This window comes from Podarcis cretensis, assembly GCF_951804945.1.
Source record: "Podarcis cretensis genome assembly, chromosome: 17".
In the NCBI taxonomy this organism is placed as follows: domain Eukaryota; kingdom Metazoa; phylum Chordata; class Lepidosauria; order Squamata; family Lacertidae; genus Podarcis; species Podarcis cretensis.
Genome location: NC_137187.1, coordinates 35,627,837 through 35,651,040, shown reverse-complemented (window position 1 = coordinate 35,651,040; position 23,204 = coordinate 35,627,837). Strand labels below are relative to the sequence as shown.

General features: G+C 45.3%; 1 protein-coding gene and 1 long non-coding RNA gene across 2 annotated transcripts in view; both read left to right on the top strand.

Annotated features, from left to right (window-relative positions):
- LOC307206797 overlaps positions 1 to 23,204 on the top strand; it is a 129,251-nt gene that overhangs the window by 65,230 nt on the left and 40,817 nt on the right. The window lies entirely within an intron of this gene.
- CC2D1A (coiled-coil and C2 domain containing 1A) overlaps positions 1 to 23,204 on the top strand; it is a 52,765-nt gene that overhangs the window by 15,547 nt on the left and 14,014 nt on the right. The window contains exons 11-22 of the mRNA XM_079960186.1: positions 1,474 to 1,604; positions 2,893 to 2,965; positions 5,655 to 5,770; positions 6,599 to 6,743; positions 8,293 to 8,465; positions 10,162 to 10,284; positions 11,268 to 11,326; positions 12,489 to 12,605; positions 13,426 to 13,499; positions 16,128 to 16,186; positions 16,511 to 16,562; positions 22,344 to 22,443. Of these exons, the coding sequence (XP_079816312.1) occupies positions 1,474 to 1,604; positions 2,893 to 2,965; positions 5,655 to 5,770; positions 6,599 to 6,743; positions 8,293 to 8,465; positions 10,162 to 10,284; positions 11,268 to 11,326; positions 12,489 to 12,605; positions 13,426 to 13,499; positions 16,128 to 16,186; positions 16,511 to 16,562; positions 22,344 to 22,443 (1,222 nt within the window). The remainder of the gene's footprint in view (positions 1 to 1,473; positions 1,605 to 2,892; positions 2,966 to 5,654; positions 5,771 to 6,598; positions 6,744 to 8,292; positions 8,466 to 10,161; positions 10,285 to 11,267; positions 11,327 to 12,488; positions 12,606 to 13,425; positions 13,500 to 16,127; positions 16,187 to 16,510; positions 16,563 to 22,343; positions 22,444 to 23,204) is intronic.

Below are 23,204 nucleotides of genomic sequence, written 5' to 3'. Positions count from 1 at the left end.
GCTTCACTGTGCAGAGCCTGCAGCTCAGCTTCTTGTAGTATAGGCGTTCTGCATTGTTTTTCTTTGGGGCTTTGCTTGCTAGTTTTTCTGCAGGTGGAAAAAGTTCTCTTGGGGTGCAACCTGCACCCTGCAGTAGGCCTGGCCTCTTATGTCACTTGCCTAGTTCTGCCGAGTTAATAGATCTGATTCCCTAGGACTTTGCATGATGTATTTGGGTATTTTTCCTGATCTGATTTAGCGTGTTTATTTTACTTGTATTTAATAAAGCTTTAAAATTGAAACTGACAAGTTTGTGTAGTATTTATTTGCAGCTGGCATCTGCTCACTGTTGCTGATGAACTTCTGAAAGGATTTTTTTTGGCAGAAAAATAGAAAACTGCAAAAAAAAAAATGCCTTGTATCACTGACCCCCAAATTCAAAGAATAGTTTTCCTCAAGGTCATCTTTTTAACAAATATGTCATGTGTGGAAACTGTTCAGTCTTAAGCATATTCTTGACAGACTGAAGATTATTGATGTGCTCCTACAAGTCTAATAAAAGATCCAGGAGACTTTTGATCTTGACCCAACATAGATGTTTTAAGTGAACATAGTGTTTTATGTCTAGTGTATTGGTTTTCAATCTCCTTCCCCCTCCCCTGACCTTTAGATAATTGATTAGAGCCTCACAAGACCACCTAATAAAGTATTTTAGTTCCACAAGTGAACAAAAAACTACAACTCATATTTTAACAGCCATAAGCTAATTTTTCTAAGATGATGGTTATGCTTCTGGTTTAATGATAAAGAAAAATAGTGCCAGCATCATAATTAAAAACAGTGCCGTATAAGGGAAAATCATAGGCTTTCAGTCAGGCCACTGTGAAGAAATTCTTTGACTGGTTAAATTTTAGGGGAAAATTAGAGTGTTGTGTTTTGAAAAGCCAGTGCCTTGTCATTCTGGTTGATATATTTGGTCTTGGTAAAAATAAAGGCCCAGGTCCCTCTCAGGGGGAAAAAAATCAGTCAGGTGCAGGGCCAGGTACAAGTATTATGGGCTATTGTGCAGCATTTCAGTGGACCTTCTGAATGGAGCTTAGACCAGTTTGAGAACTTTGGTTCTAAAGAAGGCAAGATCGATTTGGAGAGGAGTATGGCATATTGTCATTTTTGTCTGATCTTCAAAACAATGTCATAAATAAGAGGGGAAACCATTCATCTTTCCACCCATTCAGAATGAGAAGCAGTAATTCCTATCCTAAACTCCCAGGCATATAAATTTAGCTAATCAGGCACTGTCAACTGCTTGGGATATTCTGCAGTTTCCTTCCTCAAGCAACATTTGTCCATGCATCTGCCTACGATGCTGAAGGGATAGGGTAAACTTTCAAGGCACTAACCTTGTTTTAGATAAGCCACCCACCCACCCCTTCCTAGTCTCACTTTCTTGCATGCAAGAATGGACTGACATAGAATTGCCTGCTTTGTTTCCAGATGTGCCCCCGCCTCCTCGAGATATTATGGAGGCACTGCAGCAGAGGATGGACAGATACAAGACAGCAGCAGCCCAGGCAAAGAGCAAAGGAGATGACAGGAAGGCTAGGATGCACGAGCGAATTGTGAAGGTGAGGGACCTGCTTTCTTTACGCTTTTGCTTGCTAGCTTTCCTGCTCAAATGTTACATAGCACAGATCTTGTGGCAATACTTACGAGGAGCAAATAGAGAAAAAGCAATTTGCTTCCTGCTGCAGCATAAGTGGGCTCATGGTAGCTGGAATATGCTAATAAGTATTTTCCTCTTGCCGCCTAATGAACGGATACAGAATTGTGATGATTTTTGCAGAAAACCACAGTTTCCGGGTGTAGAAACTGAATTAAAATGTTGATTCTGATTATTTTGATATTTGGAAATTGTGATCAATATTGAGTGTTTGCATCACACATACCACTTGTGTAACTCTTTGGGGGAAATTACTGGCCCTCGGAAGTCCTCAAGGATCACCCCCCACAGCAGTCGTAGGTCTCAACATTTTCTTCCCACCCATTCTGCTTTTAGTTCAGTATAAATTGGGGAGTATCCTTGCCCATTCTCAGTGAGCAGGATGAGGCAGAAGAGGGTGTGCTAATGTCATCTTGGTATTATTGCAGCAAAAGGTTTAAAACCCCTTAACATCCAGTCATTTTAACAATTAATTTGTTCTGTTTTTAAATGGTTTTCTATATTTTATTGTATAAGTGGTGGTGTACACAGCCCTGATATTTATGAGACGGCAGTATATAAATAATTTGATTGATTGATTAAAGCAGGCCAGACTAGAACCAAAGCTAGTTTTCATTTCTCTGAAGTTCTCCTTGTGCTCCTATCTAATTTAGCTCAAGAACAGGCTTCCTGATTGACTATAAGCCCTCTGTTAACTTCATCGGTAGATTTAAAACATACAGCAGCTCAACAATGCAGTCTGTGCTTTGCTTAGAAATGAGCAACACTCTTGTAAAATCTGTAGGACTTGGAGATAAAAGTGTTAAAACCCAAGTGGCACTGAAAGAACAGTTCAGAATGAGTGAAGTTAAAAAATAGCAATTCAAATGCAGGGCAAGCGATACCAAAAGATGAACTGATTCTACTTACAACTCCAGAAGCAGCAAACTGGTATGAGCTAAGGATTTGGGTGATTCTAGGATGAGACCCACCCAAGTTACTGCCATTTAAAGCACAGGTGTTTAATGAGTGTACAGGCAGAACAATTGCTTTGATTAACAATGTTCCTGATAATAAGTAAGCAAATATGCATACTCTCATACCTTGTTTTTTGCTGCAACTATCCCAAGAAAAGTAGCTTTACTCACCCTTTTCTAGAAAGACCATGCTCCCAAATTAGGGATTTCAGCTTCTGTTTTTGTTTCCCTCTTCAGCAATATCAAGAGGCCATCAGAGCTCACAAGGCAGGAAAACCTGTTGAGTTTGCTGACCTGCCTGTTCCCCCAGGTATGTAACTTGCAATCTTGTTATTGGTAGTTGGGGAGGCAAGGATGCATCTGGCAAATGCTGCCCTCTTGTGGCAACATCATGTCAGGTTACCCCTAAGTAAAAAAAAGGTAAAGGTACCCCTGTCCGTACGGGCCAGTCGTGACCGACTCTGGGGTTGTGCACCCATCTCACTTAAGAGGCCAGGGGCCAGCGCTGTCCGGAGACACTTCCAGGTCACGTGGCCAGCGTGACGAAGCTGCTCTGGCGAGCCTGCACCAGCGCAGCACACGGAAACACCGTTTACCTTCCCGCTATAAAGCGGTACCTATTTATCTACTTGCACTTGGGGGTGCTTTCGAACTGCTAGGTGGGCAGGAGCTGGGACCGAAAGACGGGAGCTCACCCTGCCGTGGGGATTCGAACCGCCAACCATGTGATCAGCAAGTCCTAGGCACTGAGGTTTTACCCACAGCGCCACACCCTAAGTAACTCCATCTAAATGAGGTGTGGCCAAACATGGCCCTCCAGATGTTTTGGGACTTCAACTCCCATCATCTCTAGCAGTGGTCAGGGATGATGGGAATTGTAGTCCCAAAACAGCTGGAGGGCCAAGTTTGGCTATGCCTAATCTAAATAGATGGCTCTTCTGAGTTTTCTTCTTGGTTTCCACCTTAAGCATCCATCACACCGGGAGATCTTGGGCATTATAAGAAGCCCTGCCAATAGATGGTAAAAGGTAAAGGTAAAGGTATCCCTGCCCGTACGGGCCAGTCTTGACAGACTCTGGGGTTGTGCGCCCATCTCACTTAAGAGGCCAGGGGCCAGCGCTGTCCGGAGACACTTCCGGGTCACGTGGCCAGCGTGACATCGCTGCTCTGGCAAGCCAGAGCCGCACACGGAAACGCCGTTTACCTTCCCGCTGGTAAGCGGTCCCTATTTATCTACTTGCACCCGGAGGTGCTTTCGAACTGCTAGGTTGGCAGGCGCTGGGACCGAGCAGCGGGAGCGCACCCCGCCGCAGGGATTCGAACCGCTGACCTTTCGATCGGCAAGCCCTAGGCGCTGAGGCTTTAACCCACAGCGCCACCTGCGTCCCCTGAATACATGCCCACATCACAACTTCTGCTAGCACAAGAGGGCTCCCACCCCAACTCATGCACTCCCTGCATCCCCCCAAGTTGGCTCTGGGGAGTTGGGAAAACCCCCAATACAGCATGTAGAAAGAGGGGAGGTCAGATCATTCCATCAGGCAAGCAAGAAAAGCTTGTGCTGATGGAGCTATCCGCTTAGTCCTGTGTTGAATTCCTCCCTATTCTTCTAACTGCAAAGTTTGTGCCCTCCAGAATGAGACAAAGGGCTCAGCTGGCAATCGATAAGATTGCAGATGAAGGTGGCAGCCCTAAGCAAAATTATTTGGAAGGAAAGCGCATTGAAGTGAGTGGCACCTATTTCACATTATCCCAATTAGGGTCAGGGTTTTTAGCATTGTGTTTGCTTTGCTGAAAGCTGAAACTCCATAAAGAAGGGAAAGGGGGGTACCCAGCAAAAAAACTCAGCCTGACCATGTACCGTATTTTTTGCACCATAACACTCACTTTTTTCCTCCTAGAAAGTAAGGGGAAATGTCTGTGCGTGTTATGGAGCGAATGCCTGCGGGTGGCGGGGGGGATCTGCTGCAGTTGTGAGCAGAGGATCCATGGTTCCCCTTCCTTCCCTCCTCCGTGGTTACAAAGCATGGATCCACATGGATCCTCGGGATTTTTGCATTGGGCTACTCCAAACTCACTGTCAGATCACATGTCTGTGGCCACAGCATGAACCACAAAAATCATATATCCACTATTTCGTTTAGAATATTTTTTTTCTTGTTTTCCTCCTCTAAAAACTATGTGCGTGTTATGGTCTGGTGCGTGTTATAGAGCGAAAAATACGGTACATCAAGCTTCCTCAACCTTGGCCTTCCAGATGTTTTTGGCTTACGACTCCCATGATCCCTAGCTAGCAGGACCAGTGGTCAGGGATGATGGGATGATGTTATCTCAAAACATCTGGAGAGCCAAGGTTGAGGAAGCCTGATGTACATTGAAGGGACTGTCGTCAACATGCCCAGTTATCTTTAATATTTCATTGATGGATTTTGCATAGGCTGCTTTGAGAGGTAGTTGGAAAGAAGTTATAAATACAGTGTGCTAATCGTGGCCGTGTCCTCCACATTGTCTCCTGTAGAATAACTACAAACTCTGATTTCTTTACTACACATTTGCTTGAACAAATGTGCTTGCATTTCTGTTACTTGTAGAAAGGGAGCAAGGAACAGTGGGGCTGTGAAATCTTTGGCTACTTGAAATCTTGTTTCCTCCTGGCTTTAGATATTTCAGTAGACATTGCCCTCAGTTTCAAGCTGTATCTTTACAGCCACGGCCTGGAAATGTGTTTAATTTTTAAAGAACTGGTCTCAGATCCCGATGAAGCTGACTTCTTCACTCAAGACCAAATTCTTTGCTTACACGCACACTTCTGGGTGCCATAGATCCATGTTCAGGCTATGGATGTGTGGGATAAATAGGCAAGTTATGAGACTGAGAAGGTGTGGGGACCTTTTGGCCCTCCAGATGTTGCTGAACTACATCTCCCATCAACCCCAGCAAGCATGCCCATTTAGCAGTAACTTCTGCCTTCTAATCAGACACTGTGTCATCTTTCGCAGGGTTCCCTCCAATCCAAGGAATGGAATCTTCAGGAGATCAAAGCTTTGTGGGGATCCTTGAAACAGCCATGAAACTAGCCAATGAGGAGGATGAAGATGCTGAGGAAGCAAAGAAGGTTGGGTTGCGTGCTAGTCAAAGTCCTGAATGAAGTTGTAGGGAAGCATTCAAAATTGTATGCCTTGGTCATAGGTTAGACTAGAATACCCCACCACCCAACATCACACCACCTCCAGGGGAACTGTTGGAAGAGAGGATCAGAAAATATTCCTCTGTGCCACAGGTGCGGCAAGGACCTTAATTGCCAAAAATTGGAAAAAAGAATTCATGCCAACAAAAAGGGAATGGCAGGATAAATTATTAAACCATACTGAATTGGATAGATTAACAGAGGCAATTAGGGGACTCCCCAGACAAGAATGGGGAAAATGTAAAGAATACTTTACAAAACAATGCCCTAAAATACACATCTGGACTTGTTTTGATTAATGTGTGCAGGAGACTTTGTGGTTTGTTTGTTTTATAAGTCATAATTTGAATAATCGTAATAACAACTCATAAAGGAAACAGTTCATAAGAAGTAAACAAGGAGGCCATGTACAGGATAAAGGAAGTCTTTTGTTTTCTTGTTTGTTATATTTTATGTTATGTTTATGTCTAATGTTGGAGGATTTGTTTATTTGAGTTGTGGTGGATTTATGTTGTAAATAAATAAAATTTAAATAAAATTTAAAAAGGTAGGGGGGACGGGACCTGTACTGGCAACAGCATTACTTTTAAGTGCTGGTCATGCAGTCAAGGTTTTAAGATTGAATGCTATGTCATGAACAGAGTTTGGACTTCTCCAACTGCCTTGATATCCCATGTGATTCCCTGTGGGTCAGGTTGGACCTTTGTTGCACCAAGGAATGTTTTCGGAGATGCATCTCCTCTCTTGTTTTTTCAGCCTGACCACCTAAACCAGCCTGCATCATCCAAACCAGCCAGCTCACTGCAGCCTAAGCTGCCATCCCAGCCAGGCTCACGAGTGGCCCCTCCAGCTCCAAAGGCAACGGGGGCAGGTAAAAGTGCCTCAAAGGTCAACACAAAAGGTAACCCCACTTTTATTTATTGGTTTACCTTTCATTCATAATATAAGCATGGTTTATAATATAAAATAGTGGCTTATGATGTGAGGAGACTTGTTACGAAACAGAAGAGAGGCAATGAGGGAAGAGGAAAATAAGTAAATTCATGTACCAGCCTGAATATCAGTGACAGGAGACAATTTTTCAGAGAAAATTGATCTTATCTGTGTGGTGGTGTCTAGGCTGTTGGGGGAAATGTTTAGATTCTGTGGTGTCCCTTTTCGCTTTTTATTGTAAAGCACCACAAGTACTGGGGACGCGGGTGGCACTGTGGGTTAAACCACAGAGCCTAGGACTTGCTGATCAAAAGGTCAGCGGTTCAAATCCCTGCAACGGGGTGAGCTCCTGTTGCTCGGTCCCTGTTCCTGCAAACCTAGCAGTTCGAAAGCACATCAAAGTGCAAGTAGATAAATAGGTACCACTCCAGCGGGAAGGTAAACGGCGTTTCCCTGTGCTGCTCTGGTTCGCCAGAAGTGGCTTAGTCATGCTGGCCACATGACCCGGAAGCTGTATGCCGGCTCCCTCGGCCAATAAAGCGAGATGAGCGCCGCAACCCTAGAGTCGGCCCCAACTGGACCTAATGGTCAGGGGTCTCTTTACCTTTTACCACAAGTACTGAATGACAGGGTAGTGTTTTATGAATAAAATTACTCATTTTGTAGATACACACATCCTAGATACACAAACGGTTTAAGCATTGGGAGCTTCTCTGCCTTGGCAATTCGGTCTGTACAGGAGCTCTTGACATCTAAACTAAGCCACAGTTTACAAGTGATTTGGTCACTCTTCAGACAGAGTGTTTTCAAATTAGCAGTGTGAGGGGTTTTTTTCAGTATAAGGCATTCAAGCTTCTTGGGAGACATTGATTCCTGTTGGTCCAGATTGCAGGTCAGACAACAACAGAATCTATGTTGGTGGCACGTTCCACGTTCCTGATTTATGCAACAATCCCTGGGCTGATTGGTGCCTCTTTGATTGAGGTACTTTGTTTTTCCCAATCTCCACTTTCCCCTGAATTCTACAGCCCAAAAGTCACTACTATGTGGGTAGAACTTTGCAGTGACCACCTAACATCAGATTGAGAAGCTTGGGCTCTGTTCCTTGGACTGTTTTCTCTGCAACAGCCCCAAACTTTCTCCAATGGAAGCAAACAGCTCCTCTTTTTTTGCTATTTTGGAATCCAACCCAACAGGAGAACAACCATTTCTTAACTGGTGCAATGTAGCATTCATTATTGGCTGCTCTTGGAGATAAGATAATGGCTGGGTTTTTTTTTATTATTTCTAAGGCTGCCTAGACTCATTATAGGCTCTGCATTTATTGCTGTCTCCTGAGCAAACATGCTTTTCATGTTACCAGCATGGTACTTGTAAAAAGTGACTGTTTTGCTTATGCACAGACATATGTTAGTGTACTGAAATAAGATTTGCACCCTTGTCCATTTGAGACCTCCTTATTGTCTGTTTAGAAGAGACTTTGAAGCATTCCTGATGGATCTCCCTTCCCTCTGCAGCTCAACAGCAGCTGACTTTTCTGGAAACCCGGAAAAAGCAGTTGATGCAAGCAGCTCTCAGAGCAAAGCAGCAGAATGACATTGAGGGAGCCAAGATGTTCTTGCGTCAAGCCAAGGGTCTGGACCCCATGATTGAAGCATCGCAGAGTGGGCTCCCGGTCGACATAACAAAGGCAATCATATTCTCTCTTTCTCTCTGGTTGGGAAATGTCTGTCAAAAGAGTTGTGTTAGAAAACAGCTCAAAGCTCATGAAGTGCATGAATGTTGTTTTTCAGTCACTATGTCCCAGTTCTGGAACCTGAGTTCTGAGCCAGAGAGACATATTTTTTAAAATAAAAATAAATCTGGTCTCATCTGTGGAGCGCTGGAACAAAAATCTTGCCCTGATGCTTTCAATCTTTTGCATTCCTCAGTGTCTGTATTCTGAGCGTAATGGGATTTGACAAATATGTGGAAAATAGGTGGTTCTGTTTAGCTATCATATCTAATACTTGTGTTCAGAGGGAGTATACCTCTTTGAGTACATCATCCTGGGGAAATAGCAGTGAGGTAGGGACTGTTGCCTTCATGCACTGCTTAGGATTTTCCCAGAGGCGTCATCCCACTCAGAAAATTTACTAGATGGACCCTTGGTCTGATCCAGCAGGCCTGGTCTTTTGTTCTGTTTTATGCTACATTATGACTGACAGTTTGGTTTGTGTCCAGGGAAAACCTGCTCTAATGCCCCTTCTTGAACCCACTGGCGTGGGGGAAAATAATTTTTCGGTCATCCCATTTGACTTAGTGCTGTTGCTGAATGAGGGCCAGTTAAGCTTGGCATGGGACACTTCATTATTAATTAATTAATTAATTAAATTTGATAGTTCCTTTATCTTACCCAAGGGAACCTGAAGCAACTTACATTCAACCAAACACAATAAACCCCACATAGTTATATTAAAACCAAGAGGGAAAAGAGATGCATTTACAACACCCCACCCACTTCTAGAAGGCCAGTTAGTTAAAAGCCTAAGGCCTGGTTATAGAGGAAAGTTTTTTTGCCTTTTGCTTAAAGATATACAGTGGTACCTCGGGTTACAGACGCTTCAGGTTACAGACTCCCCTAACCCAGAAATAGTATCTCGGGTTAAGAACTTTGCTTCAGGATGAGAACAGAAATCGCGCGGCGGCAGCGGGAAGCCCCATTAGCTAAAGTGGTACCTCAGGTTAAGAATAGTTTCAGGTTAAGAACGGACCTCCAGAATGAATTAAGTTATTAACGCAAGGTACCACTGTATAAGGGGACGCGGGTGGCGCTGTGGGTAAAACCTCAGTGCCTAGGACTTGCTGATCGCAAGGTCGGCGGTTCGAATCCCCGCGGCGGGGTGAGCTCCCGTCGTTCGGTCCCAGCTCCTGCCCACCTAGCAGTTCAAAAACACCCCTAAGTGCAAGTAGATAAATAGGTACCGCTTTATAGCGGGAAGGTAAACGGCGTTTCCGTGTGCTGCGCTGGTGCTGGCTCGCCAGCTGCAGCTTCGTCACGCTGGCCACGTGACCCGGAAATGTCTTCGGACGGCGCCGGCTCCCGGCCTCTTGAGCGAGATGAGCGAGCAACCCTAGAGTCGGACACGACTGGCTCGTACGGGCAGGGGTACCTTTTACCACTGTATAATGATGGCAGCAGGCAAGCCTCCCATTTCAGACCAGTTTATAGATCCACACAGTTTTGGATTGGGAGCTCTCTTTGTGGGAAACCCAGGTCTGTTTGACAGGCAGAGGATCACTCTGCTGATTTGTGTATTGTGCATGGAGGTGACACAGCCCTTTTCGGAGTGGTTCATTCTGGTACTAACTTCCCCCACCCCCAAATACCCACTTTCCCCCTTCAGGTGCCTCAGGCCCCTGTGAACAAGGAGGACTTCACACTTGGGCAGCGTCGTGGAGCCAACATCTCCCCAGAAACGGCTGCCCAGTACATGGAGCTTGTGAAAATTATGAGGCAGCAGCATGAGGTAAGTGGGGCACAGGCAAGCTTTAAGGGATGTTGCAGCCTCTTTTGGAGGAGATTAGTAAGGAATCGGGGAGAGCAGGGCTATCTTTTTAAACTAGAAAGGTTTCTTCCTCCTTTTCCTGGAAGCCCCACCAGATGTGAGACAAGGCATACTAGGATGGCAGTCGATCATTCTTATTGAAATCATCACACTTGTTACACCTGCCGTTTCCTGGGAGCGAAATAAGGTGGGAGGGCTGTGGCCTTCATGCCATTCTGATGGGCTTCCTGGAAACATTTGGTTGGTGGAACATAGTTGGAAACAGGATATTGGATTAGACGGACACTAATACAGTGATACCTCAGGTTACAGACGCTTCAGGTTACAGACTGTGCTAACCCAGAAATAGTACCTTGGTTTAAGAACTTTGCTTTAGGATAAGAACAGAAATCGTGCTCCAGCAGCGTGGCAGCAGTGGGAGGCCCCATTAGCTAAAGTGGTGCTTCAGGTTAAGAACAGTGGTGCTTCAGGTTAAGAACGGACCTCCGGAACGAATTAAGTTCTTAACCCAAGGTACCACTGTAGGTCTGATCCAGCAAGGGAGGGAGGGGGCAACCCTGACATAATGGCAGCAGCTGTATTTCTTGCTTGCATCTCTCTCCTATTTACATATAAGGGGTGTGTGTGTATGTGTGTGTGTGTGTTTGAATATATACATCAGAAGGGACTGTTGGTGTGGCCCCGTATGGACTTCCTGCAGCTACCCGAGTATTAAGTAAATGATGAGCAATGGATGGGCTACATTAAGAAAGATGCAAGTGGCTTCTGGGTTCCTTGAGAAGATAGTCTGCATACTCTGGCCATATAAGGGCTGGAACTTGCTTATTAAGGGGTGGAATTTAAGGCATTTGACTGCAAAGGTGCATAACCCATGGGAGGGAGCCAGGATCGTGCCTGCCTGCTCCTGATGTGACTCCCTCCTTTTCCTTTCTTTTTTGTTCCAGATGTGCATGAGTTTCTCCAAGCAGTTCACCCATTTAGGAAACATTGCAGAAACTACCAAGTAAGCGTGATGGCAACTGAGCAATACCCTTCCCTTCCTCTGCTCTCTCTGCTAAATCTGTGGCCTGTGTTGGCCAGGAACGCCCTCTTCACAGCAGATGCTCCTTAGATGATGATGATGATGATGATGATTGTGATCATGATGATGATAATAGTAATAATAATAGTAATAGTAATAGTAATAATTTATTTATACCCTGCCCAGCTGGTTGGGTTTCCCCAGCCACTCTGGATGGCTTCCAACAAAATATTAAAATGCAATAGTCGGTCAAACATTAAAAGCTTCCCTAAACAGGGCTGCCTTCAGATGTCTTCTAAAAGTCTGGTAGTTGTTTTTCTCTTTGACATCTGGTGGGAGGGCGTTCCACTGGGCGGGTGCCGCTACCGAGAAGGCCCTCTGCCTGGTTCCCTGTATCTTCTACATCGTCTGTTCTGCAGCTGGGCTGAGGCAAGTCACTGAATAGGTTCATTTGCATTTTAAAACAAGCAAAAGGATTCCCAAAGTAAGTGATGGGAGTGCATTGGGGGGGGGGCATAAAGGTCACAAGTAGAACAAGCTTTCATGATTTATATTTAAGGTTAGATGCGTTTCTTCCTTCAGGGAATATAGAATGTCTGCCACATACTGCTCCTCTTAAAGTCCATTTCCACACATCACTTTTATAGTATGACATTTTTGCTCATTGCTACGTTGCTCAGTTCATGGCGCAATTTGTTTTTGCTACTGCCTAATGAAATCCATAACCAGCACTCTAGTGCAAAGCTAGCTGTTCTGCATGGAATGTTCTATTTTTCTGACCCTGTTCTCAAAACATAGCTTGTTCCCAGACATCTGTGTGTGCTGCCAGTCAGTTACGGTTGGAGGGCTTCCAGTTTTGGCTGTTTTCTGAAAATACTGCTTCTGTTTGCTAGCATCCAAGTTAACTCTCTTGTGCTGAATTCTTTGGGCTGTTGCTTAACCAAGATCCCAGCTTTATCTGAATTCTCATTGGCTGAAGCTTTCCAACACACCTTCTACTCCAACTATTTCTTCATGCTTAACAAAGTTCTCATAGCTCTTCTTTTATAGCTCAAAGTTATCTACAAAGTGCTAAGAAAACTTATTTGAACTCCGTGAATCACCCTGTAAACTAAGTTGACGGTTTTGATCTGCCCCTCTCCAGATTTGAGAAGATGGCTGAAGACTGCAAAAAGAACATGGAGATCTTAAAGCAAGCCCATGCCAAGGGGTTTCCACTGCCCAAATATCACTATGAGCAGCGGACTTTCAGTGTGGTCAAGTATGTGGGCCATTGCTTTGCAGTTTGCCCCAAATGCTAGATGCCAAATGCTTTCGAGGCTCTCCTTCCTAGGCCAGATCTAGACACATCAAATAAGCGATTCAGTTACATGTGTTGTAAATTTCATACAGGGAAATCCCATTGGTGAAAGGCGGGACTCCACAGCGCCATCTGGTGTTACAGTGTTATAACGCATATAAAGCGATTTATGTTTAGGAAGAGTTTGGGTTTGATATCCCGCTTTATCACTACCCGAAGGAGTCTCAAAGTGGCTATCATTCTCCTTTCCCCTCCTCCCCCACAACAAACACTCTGTGAGGTGAGTGAGGCTGAGAGACTTCAAAGAAGTGTGACTAGCCCAAGGTCACCCAGCAGCTGCATGTGGAGGAGCGGGGAAGCGAACCCGGTTCCCCAGATTACGAGTCTATCGCTCTTAACCACTGCACCACACTGGCTCTCTTATGCATGTAGCTGAGTCCCTAGCCATTGATCAGGCTTTTCGTTTGCAGGAGTAGGTTCTCTCAGAGCCACAACAATAAAGGAGGATTTTTTTAAAAATCCCACATAGACCAAACCAAGATTTATTAAAGGGCCTTGACCTGTTTCAAACCTCAGCTCTTGCCCAGAGCATGTATGTTTATGTGTGTGTGTGTGTGTGAGAGAGAGAGAGAGAGAGAGGTGAAGCCTTTCAGAGTGTTCTTTTTGGAGTGGTAGGAATAGGTGGGTGAAGTCGGACGCTTTGTTTGGTGATGGTGAGATCCTGGCCTGTTCACTGAAAGCACCTCAGTTGAAGCTGGCCCTCTCCTTCCCCCCCTCACAGGATTTTCCCAGAATTGAACAGCAACGATATGGTTCTCTCTGTCGTGAAAGGAATCAACCTGCCAGCTCCTCCAGGTAATGCAGGAAACGGTTTCTGTTTCCGACAACGTAATTTGGGGGTGGGAGTTGCTATGCCTGTTGCCACCATTACTTGTAAGTTGGACAAAGCAGTTGGGATGGGGGAGCCTGTGACTCCCCAGGTATTGCTGAGCTGCTGCTCCCATCACCCCTTACCATTGGTCAGGCTGGCTGGGAGCTGAAGTCCAGCAACATCGGGAGGTTCAAAAGTCCCCTTTCTCTGGTCTAAAGTCAAACTGGGAGGAGGTGGGGTGGGCAGAGGAAAGTTAGGTGCCTGCTAGAACAAGTATGGTGAAGAGTTCCCAAAGTCATTGACAATTGTTTGTGTTGGCAGAAGGGATGCGATGTTTCCCTTTCTCTTTTTTTATGTCCCCCAACTAGTTATGCAAAGTATTATGCCAGTGGGACTTTTTTTGTTCAGAGCAGCACATGGTTTCTGTTTACCAGATGAAGGGGACAACAAACAATGGGGCGGGGGCTGTCTTTAATGCCCTGCTTATGAATTTCCTAGCAGGATCTGATTGCGCCTTACTGGAGCGAAAACACTGGGCTAGAGGGATAGCTGAGCCTGATGCAGCAAGACGATTCTAACATTTATTCTCAAAATTAAGAATTCTCCCCTCCCCTGAAATGTGCAAAAGGGCTGACCTGCCTTCTCCAGTTCATTTCTTTGTGCCTTGTCCTAGTGCAAAACCGAGTCCTCTTAACATTGCTGCGCCTATCTCATGGGTGTTATGGCTGGACTACAATGCCCATCATCCCCTGTTGACTGGGGTTAATGGAAGTTGGAGTCCAACAATATTTAGAGGCTCACAGGCCTCCCAGCTGTATCTGTTTGTTCTGTAGAATGCTAAAGAATTTTTATTCCTCTTGGTTTTTTCTATGATTTTATATGTTTGGGTCCCATGTGTGTTACTGAGGAAGGCAGAAGCCACTGTCTAAGTGAGCAGAGCTAATCCCAATCATTATTACACTGTCCTATCCGTGGAGGAAGAAACGTGGCTTTTGAAAATAGCATTGCAGAGTGGCATCTTGAACAAAGGACTGTATCTCTATCATTGTCCTCCTTCTCCTCCTCATTTTATTCATTTCTTCATTCAGTCTATCCCCTGCCTTTCTTTCCTAATGGAAACTCAAGGGCAGCTAACAGAATCAAAGCAATAATAACATGACAGTAAAACCCATAAAAAGTGATTGGATCCTGCTAGCTTGGCTCTCCTGCCTGCTTGTAATTTCAGTAGCCGTCAGAAACACTGCCAGAAAGAGTATCCTGTTGTTATTATTGATTTACAAGCCAAGCCCTCGCAGGCATGCCCCAGAGCAAATTATTGTGTGATAAGTTAAAAGGTTTTTAAAAGTGATTTAGGTATTTGCTGCTTGGGAAAGAGCCTATCTGGGAAGAGAAGACTGGAAGAAATCTGGTTAGTGGAGTAGCAAAGAGCCTGTGTAGGAGAGGAAGGGGAGAGAAAAATTTATAGAGAGATCAAGGGTTTGCTGCTGCTGTGTGAAGCAGACAGGATGTGTGGTTGGCTGAGACAGGGCATAGGAATAACCTGTTTGAATAGCACGCATTCCCCCCCCCCCTTCCTGGTCATTTCTGTGCCAGCACACAGCCCCCACCACTTCTGCAACCACCTTCCTAAGTCGTGTGTTCAGCCAGGGTGCCAGGAAAAGGATCTTGTGTGCTTCTTGAGTACAGTGGTACCTTGGTTCTCAAACTTAATCTGCTCCAGAAGTCCGTTCCAAAACTAAGGCACACTTTCCCATAGAAAGTAATGTAAAATGGATTAATCCGTTCCAGACTTTTAAAAACAACCCTTAAAACAGCAATTTAACAGGAACATTAATCCATAAAATGAAAGCAATAAACAATGTATTGCAGTCACACAATCCATCAGTCAGGAGCTGAACTGGGTTCCACACAGTCACATATACATAAAAAGAGCCACAAAAACACAAATAGCAAAAACCTCGGCGTAACACTCAAAATGGAAGTGTGGCACTTAAAACGGAGCATGTTCGACTTCTGAAAAAAGTTCACAAACCAGAACACTTACTTCCAGTGTTTGGGTTCCAAGTTGTTTGAGTACCAAGGCATTTGAGAACCAAGGTACCACACTGTACTTCCAACTCCCCAAACAGGTGTGTGTGCTTTGGGGAGGGCACTTCCTCCCTCCTCTCACCTCTCCTTTCCTTTGACCCATTCTGTGAAATCCCCACCTTCCCACCTGTCGCTGGATTTGAGAGAGAATTTAATTCTGTTGAAGCCTGTTCTTTCTCTCTCACTCCCCACTCCCCTTTCATTTTGTAATATAGGCAAACACTTGTTCCAAAGGTGGTTTCTGAGGTGTGTTCTTTACTCTGAATTGCCCACTTCTAGGCCTGCTGCCCCACATGCTGACTTCCAGGGCACTGCAGGCCAAGGCAGTCATGCGAAGGCCACATTTGTGCCCCGGCTTCTGTGGAGAGGCCTGATTTTGCAGGTGCTGCAAGGGCGGCGTACAAGGAACCAGGCTGAGCCAATTTCCATGTGGAGCCTTCTGAGAGCAGCCCCTCCTCCTTGTCCTTTAGCTTTGAGATTTTTGACCTAAAAGGTTTCCTGACTCTCGTTTTTCCCTTCTTCAGGCATGTCTCCTAATGACCTGGATGCCTTTGTCCGCTTTGAATTCCCCTATCCCAATGCGGTGAGTTTGGGCTGCTTCATATGTTAACTTTTCACTATCCTGTGAGAATCAGCCAGTGATCATTACCCCCTGGATTTGTATATTTATGTTGTGAACCGCCCTGAGATCTATGGGTATGGGGTGGTGTTTTAATAAAAAGAAAAATAACAATTTGAAACTGCCTTTTCAAGAGCCAGCTGCATGTAATGCAGGTGTAGAAAAATCCTGATGCGTGAAGCTGCTTTGAGGACGGTGGTGGGGTCTGCTTTGAAATGCTCTGAAACAGTTCTCCGGCAGTAAGGCTCCTGGTTCTTACTGCTTCTTTTCACATTTCTGTATTTGCAGGAGGAAGCGCAGAAAGACAAGACCAACGTGATCAAGAATTCTAACTCTCCCGGTAAATTTATGCTTGTGAGCTTTAGGCCATGCTAGAAAGAAGGGGGTGGGGAGCATCTGCCAGCTTCAGGGCCAAAGCATGTGCAGTACTGAGCACATCACCAGGAAGCCCATCAGTATTGTGTTTCTTGTAAGTAAAATTAATACAGTGGTACCTTGGTTGTCAAACTTAATCCATTCTGTTCGACTCCCGGAAGCCTTCAAAAACCAAGGCACAGCTTCTGATTGGCTGCAGGAGCTTCCTGCACCCAATCAGAAGCCACATCGGACATTCAACTTCCAAAGAACATTTGCAAACCGGAACACTTACTTCCAGGTTTGTGCCGTTTGGGAGCCGATTTGTTCGGGAGCCAAGCCATTCGACAACGAAGGTACCAATGTACTAGAGGCTGTGTGTGTTGTGGGGGGACTGCGGCATGCAAGGGAGGGGAGGTTCAACTATTCTCTCCCCTACTGCAATCCTTTTTTTTAAGGAAGACATCCCAAAATTGTTGAGCTTTTCTTCTTTTCCTTTTAACAACCAACAAAAAATCCCCACACTTTTACAATTGACTTGACTTAAGATCCAGGACGAAACACCACATGTATGGCAGCCCTATCCTAATAAAATTCTCTCCGCCATTAGCTTCAGAAAGGCAAATGGAGGATGGGGGGGGGTGAATATCAGGATTGTGGCTGGGGAGGGAAGAGTTAAACCTGCCCTACACTTGCATACTATTATATTTTTTTAATGGGTTGGCTTCCAAGTGACCTATACAGTGCTGCATATGGTCTAGCCCTTAGTCACAGGGACAGCCCCACACCTGGGATAGAGGGAGATGCTGCAGGTCAGATATTGGACAGAGCTATGAAGCACTGGTATACTGGGCTGGTCCCTTAGTTCTGTGTCTGGGTATGGCAGACCCTCATCACCGGCCTGCTTTCTGAGGCCCTCCCTTGTCCCAAGCACTGAGCTAGCTGTGCAGTATTGGAAGTAAATGTCCTTGCCAGGCTTTTAGTGGGGACAGCAAAGAAAGCACAATGACAAGGGAGGAGAGCAGGTGAGGATAGATTTCTCTTGTCGACACAGAAGCTTGGCAGTCTGAAACTCTGCTACAGGCTACCAGCTGAAGAACAGGGCTTTTGACGGCTCAGCAGCCAGAGATACTGCAAGACTTGGTAGTAGCAAGCCTGCATCATCAGAGGCGGCTCTGGAAAATTGTTGGTCCTTTTGCTCCATTGGCCTACTGCTGGTTTCAAGAAGTATTGGCTCCTGGATTCTAGTGGAGAATATTCTCTTCTTCTTTTTTTAAATAATATTTATTACTTTTAAAGCTTACAAAAAAGAAAAGGAAGAAAGAAGATAAAAGAACAAAAAGAACAAAAAAGAGAAAAAACAATACAATACATAAACAATACAAAACACAACCTTAACACATTAAACTAACACAATAAACTAAACCAAACAAAGCAAAAACAATTTAAAAACATACATCATACCTTTTCCATATTCTATCTTTCATTCCCTTGTATCATTGACCTCCTCTCACCTCCCTCTTTGTATTCCACTTCCATTAATTGTTTCAGCAATTCCTTTCCATCTTTCTCTATTTTCTATCATATAAATGTCTTAACATATCTTTAATCTTATTTCCATTAAAATTAGTCCTCGAGAAGAGTGACTAGTGGGGTGCCACAGGGTTCTGTCTTGGGCCCGGTCTTATTCAACATCTTTATTAACGACTTGGATGATGGACTCAAGGGCATCCTGATCAAATTTGCAGATGACACCAAACTGGGAGGGGTGGCTAACACCCCAGAGGACAGGATCACACTTCAAAACGACCTTGACAGATTAGAGAACTGGGCCAAAACAAACAAGATGAATTTTAACAGGGAGAAATGTAAAGTATTGCACTTGGGCAAAAAAAATGAGAGGCACAAATACAAGATGGGTGACACCTGGCTTGAGAGCAGTACATGTGAAAAGGATCTAGGAGTCTTGGTTGACCACAAACTTGACATGAGCCAACAGTGTGACGCAGCAGCTAAAAAAGCCAATGCAATTCTGGGCTGCATCAATAGGAGGATAACATCTAGATCAAGGGAAGTAATAGTGCCACTGTATTCTGCTCTGGTCAGACCTCACCTGGAGTACTGTGTCCAGTTCTGGGCACCACAGTTCAAGAAGGACACTGACAAACTGGAACGTGTCCAGAGGAGGGCAACCAAAATGGTCAAAGGCCTGGAAACGATGCCTTATGAGGAACGGCTAAGGGAGCTGGGCATGTTTAGCCTGGAGAAGAGGAGGTTAAGGGGTGATATGATAGCCATGTTCAAATATATAAAAGGATGTCACATAGAGGAGGGAGAAAGGTTGTTTTCTGCTGCTCCAGAGAAGCGGACACAGAGCAATGGCTCCAAACTACAAGAAAGAAGATTCCACCTAAACATTAGGAAGAACTTCCTGACAGTAAGAGCTGTTCGACAGTGGAATTTGCTGCCAAGGAGTGTGGTGGAGTCTCCTTCTTTGGAGGTCTTTAAGCAGAGGCTTGACAACCATATGTCAGGAGTGCTCTGATGGTGTTTCCTGCTTGGCAGGGGGTTGGACTCGATGGCCCTTGTGGTCTCTTCCAACTCTATGATTCTATGATTCTAGTATATTTATTTAAGCTTAACTCCTTATAGCATTTCAGCTAAAGCCATAAAATTTCCTTCCAACATTTTTCTATCACTCATTAAATTTACAATATTTCTATATATAGACTTTAAATTTCCAATCTTCTTCCACCATCTCCTCTCCCCAGTCTCGGACTCCACCCGCCACTTCCATCAACTCCATACAGTCCATCAACCTGGAGATCTTATGTCCGAGGCTCTTAACTCTTTTCCACGTCCCTTCTGCCAGTCTTCTTCATATTCTTTGATGCTGAAGAGCAGATCTCGGGGAAACTCCAATCCAACGATACTTTTATTCCTTCTCGACAGGTCAGCCAGATTTCCATAATTAAAACTAGGGTCCATAAAGTATTTCCGGGCATGTTTCAAAATTCCTCCAAATCCAAAGGCCCCCAGAACTCCAATCTCCTCCTGACCCAAGTTCATATTCCAAAAGTCAGTTAATCCCTGCATAGAGGGATCTTTCCAACTTTCCTTTTCTAGTCCAGGCCAGGCTCCGATCTTCAAAATCTGACTTTTTCTAGTCTCAATCATAAAGGGCCTCAACTTGTAGTCCTCAATTTGCCTCTGTAAGGCTAAGGCTCCCCCTTGTATTACTTTAGGTTCGACAGCAGCAACTTTCTCCTTCTCCTTTTCAGCAATTTGTCCTGTTGAAATAGATTCCTGTGCCAAATCCTGAATAATTTCTGTATTGGTGCTCACTTTTGGTTCCAAAATGTCAATTTTAGTAGTCACAGCATCCATCTTTTTATGAAGCTGTTCCAACAAGTGGCTTATCTTAGAAAATGCAGTCCATAAGGCTTCTCCTGTCGACATTCTTGAATATCCAAGGTCAATCTCTAGTTCTCACATTTCTTATCAAGCAGCTGGAGATTTCCCAGCTCCACTCTTGTAACACTTTCAAAAGTTCCCTCTAGAGGGGAACAGTCTCCACTTGTATCAATCTTTTCCAACACAGATCAAAAAGTGAAGATAGTTTCAATTTTCAGATACTTTTCCTCCCTTTTAAACGCAGAAGCGGACAATGGAAACAATATATTTCTCTTATTTAACTGACTGTCAACATCCGTTCTCTTCGCTGTCAATGAACTCTCCCGAAACGTCAATCACTGGGAGCCCGTTCCCAGGTTCAGAGCAGTGGTAATTTAATTTTAATCACTCTCTCCTGCAGGATACACAGTCCAAAATTTCCCCCCTCTTCTCCTGCTTCCAAGGGGGGTCTAATAATTTCAATCGATGGAAGTTTAATCCTTTACATAAGGCTTTCCGAGACCTTAACTTGTAAGCTCCTTGCTTCAGTCTATTTACAAAAGGGGAAGGCGGACCTCCTGTTTTGAACCTTCCCCGTTCGATGCCAAAATTAAGATATTTAAAGATCCAATTTTCCGTTTTACTCACGGGTTGTTTAAAATCCAATTGTCCACAAGAAAAAGTCAGCGCTCTCCGGCAACAGCAATGCGGCTTCACTCCATGAAAGAAGCGGTCGATTCAAAGCACCGCACCGTTCACCCCACGTCGCTCTGGATCCCCAAAACAGGGTTTCCCCGCGAGTAGGGGAGGCGCAAAAGGTGCCAGCCGAATCCCAGGTTCACAAGCTTCTTCCACCTGTAATTTCAATGGGTCTCCGCCTTCGCCGTGGCGGTTCAGACCCAACTTTTCACGGAGCAAGTTCCTCCCGATCGGAGGAGCTCCGCCATTGCCGGGGGCGCCAACCCGGAAGTCTCTAGTGGAGAATATTCTCAGTCCTTATGTGGAAGTTGCTTCTGTGAATATGACAGCTTGCAGCGCAAACGGGTTTGAAGGCAAAGGTGTCTGGTGGAGTATATTGCAGCACAGACTTCCTTCTTGGCAACAGCGAGCATGATTTGGAGGAAGCTGGAAAAAGCATGAAGATAGCTGCCAGGTTTTCCCCGCCTCCCTCCCTCCTACAGAATCTGCTGACTGACATCTTAGGGTATTTGACGGCAAGGAGCAGTGGCAGCATCAGAACTGCACAGTCTTTGGCTGTCTCAGTGTAAGTGCTTCTGGTGAACCAAGAGGCAAATGGAGGGGTTTGCTGTTGTGCTGAAACATCGCTATGGCCAATGTTGTACAACCTGATCCTGCCACGATTTGCTTTTACCAGTGCATAGAGTGCTTGCACAGGGATGCAGATGGCGCTGTGGTGTAAACCACTGAGCCTCTTTCGCTTGTCAATCAGAAGGCTGTTGGCTCAAATCTGGGGTGAGCTCCCGTTGCTCTGTCCCAGATCCTGCCAACCTAACAGTTAGAAAGCACGCTAGTGCAAGTAGATAAATAGGTATCGCTGTGGCGGGAAGGTAAACGGCGTTTCCGTGTGCTCTGGTTTCCATCACGGTGTTCCATTGCGCCAGAAGTGAATTAGTCGTGCTGGTCAAATGACCCAGAAAACTGTCTGTGGACAAACGCCGGCCCCCTCAGCCTAAAAGCGAGATGAGCACTGCACCCCATAGTCACCTTTGACTGGACTTAACCATCCTGGGTCCTTTACCTTTTATCTTTTTTACCTAGGGTGTTTGTGATGGGATGAACATGATACACAACAACTGTGTAAATGCTCAGGAGTTGGATTTGAGCCCTCCCAAGCTTTTTTTTTGGGACGCAGGTGGCGCTGTGGGTTAAAGCCTCAGCGCCTAGGACTTGCCGATCGAAAGGTCGGCGGTTCGAATCCCTGCGGCGGGGTGCGCTCCCGCTGCTCGGTCCCAGCGCCTGCCAACCTAGCAGTTCGAAAGCACCTCCGGGTGCAAGTAGATAAATAGGGACCGCTTACCAGCGGGAAGGTAAACGGCATTTCCGTGTGCGGCTCTGGCTCGTCAGAGCAGCGATGTCACGCTGGCCACGTGACCCGGAAGTGTCTCTGGACAGCGCTGGCCCCTGGCCTCTTAAGTGAGATGGGCGCACAACCCCAGAGTCTGTCAAGACTGGCCCGTACGGGCAGGGGTACCTTTACCTTTACTTTAAGCTTTTTTTTGGGGGGGGAGGCTTGAAGCAAACTGCAGGGACCCCAGTCCCTCCAGCAATGCAAGGCTGTTCCTTGCAGTGATGATTGCTCTTGGCTCTGACCTGACGCCCAGTAACCTTCCCATTTGGTATCTCCCTCTGGCAGAATTCCAAGAGAAGTTCAAGCTGTTTATTAATCGGGGGCACCGTGGGCTGAAGAGAGCCATCCAGACAAAAGGCATCAAGTTTGAAGTCGTCCATAAAGGGTGAGCAAAATGGAGGTTTGACTGTTACTGGCAGAAACTGGAGGTGGTCCAGCTTCAACATGGAAGCTGCATGTCTGAGTGGCGTAAGAGCTTTAATATGAGCGTTTTCAATTCTTCCATGAAATCGCTGAGCTTTTAATTAAACCTCATATGTATTTTAAATATGCAATGCAGGAAGGATGGAAGAATAGTAAATTGTTGGGATAACCGCTGTGCTTCCTTCTGGAATTGTCCTGTCAAATAACACCTTCGGAAGCAAGTAGCTTGAGGTGGGGATTTTTGGTGGGGAAGCATGCAGGGGAAAGGAATACACCTCCCTCCCTAACATGGTGGTCATGATCCGTGCCCCCTGACCCTTTTTTGATTTTTTTCTTAAGAAAGTAAAATGGCAAGTCCCAGTTATGTATTTCAGGGTGTTTCTTGTAATGTGTAGTTTGGTTCTTAGTGTCTGTGAATGTGCTGAGATTGCACATTCTTTCAGGGCTATTGGCAGAAGCACAAAAAATATGGAGGAGAATGGAAGGATATTTAGCAGTCAAGGAGGCACTAACTGAAACAGGCTCCAGAGTGCTATCAAAAGAGTGATAAAACAATTGAGACAAGGTGGCTTTCATTCCACACAAGGTACATATTCCACGTCTCACTTCTATAATGTGGTGGTGGCAGGTCATTAGTAGAAGACCCAGGATGTGAGATTGGGAAATGTTTGTTATGGGAGGAAGACACTCAGGTTGGCTCATTGACACACAGCGACAAGACAG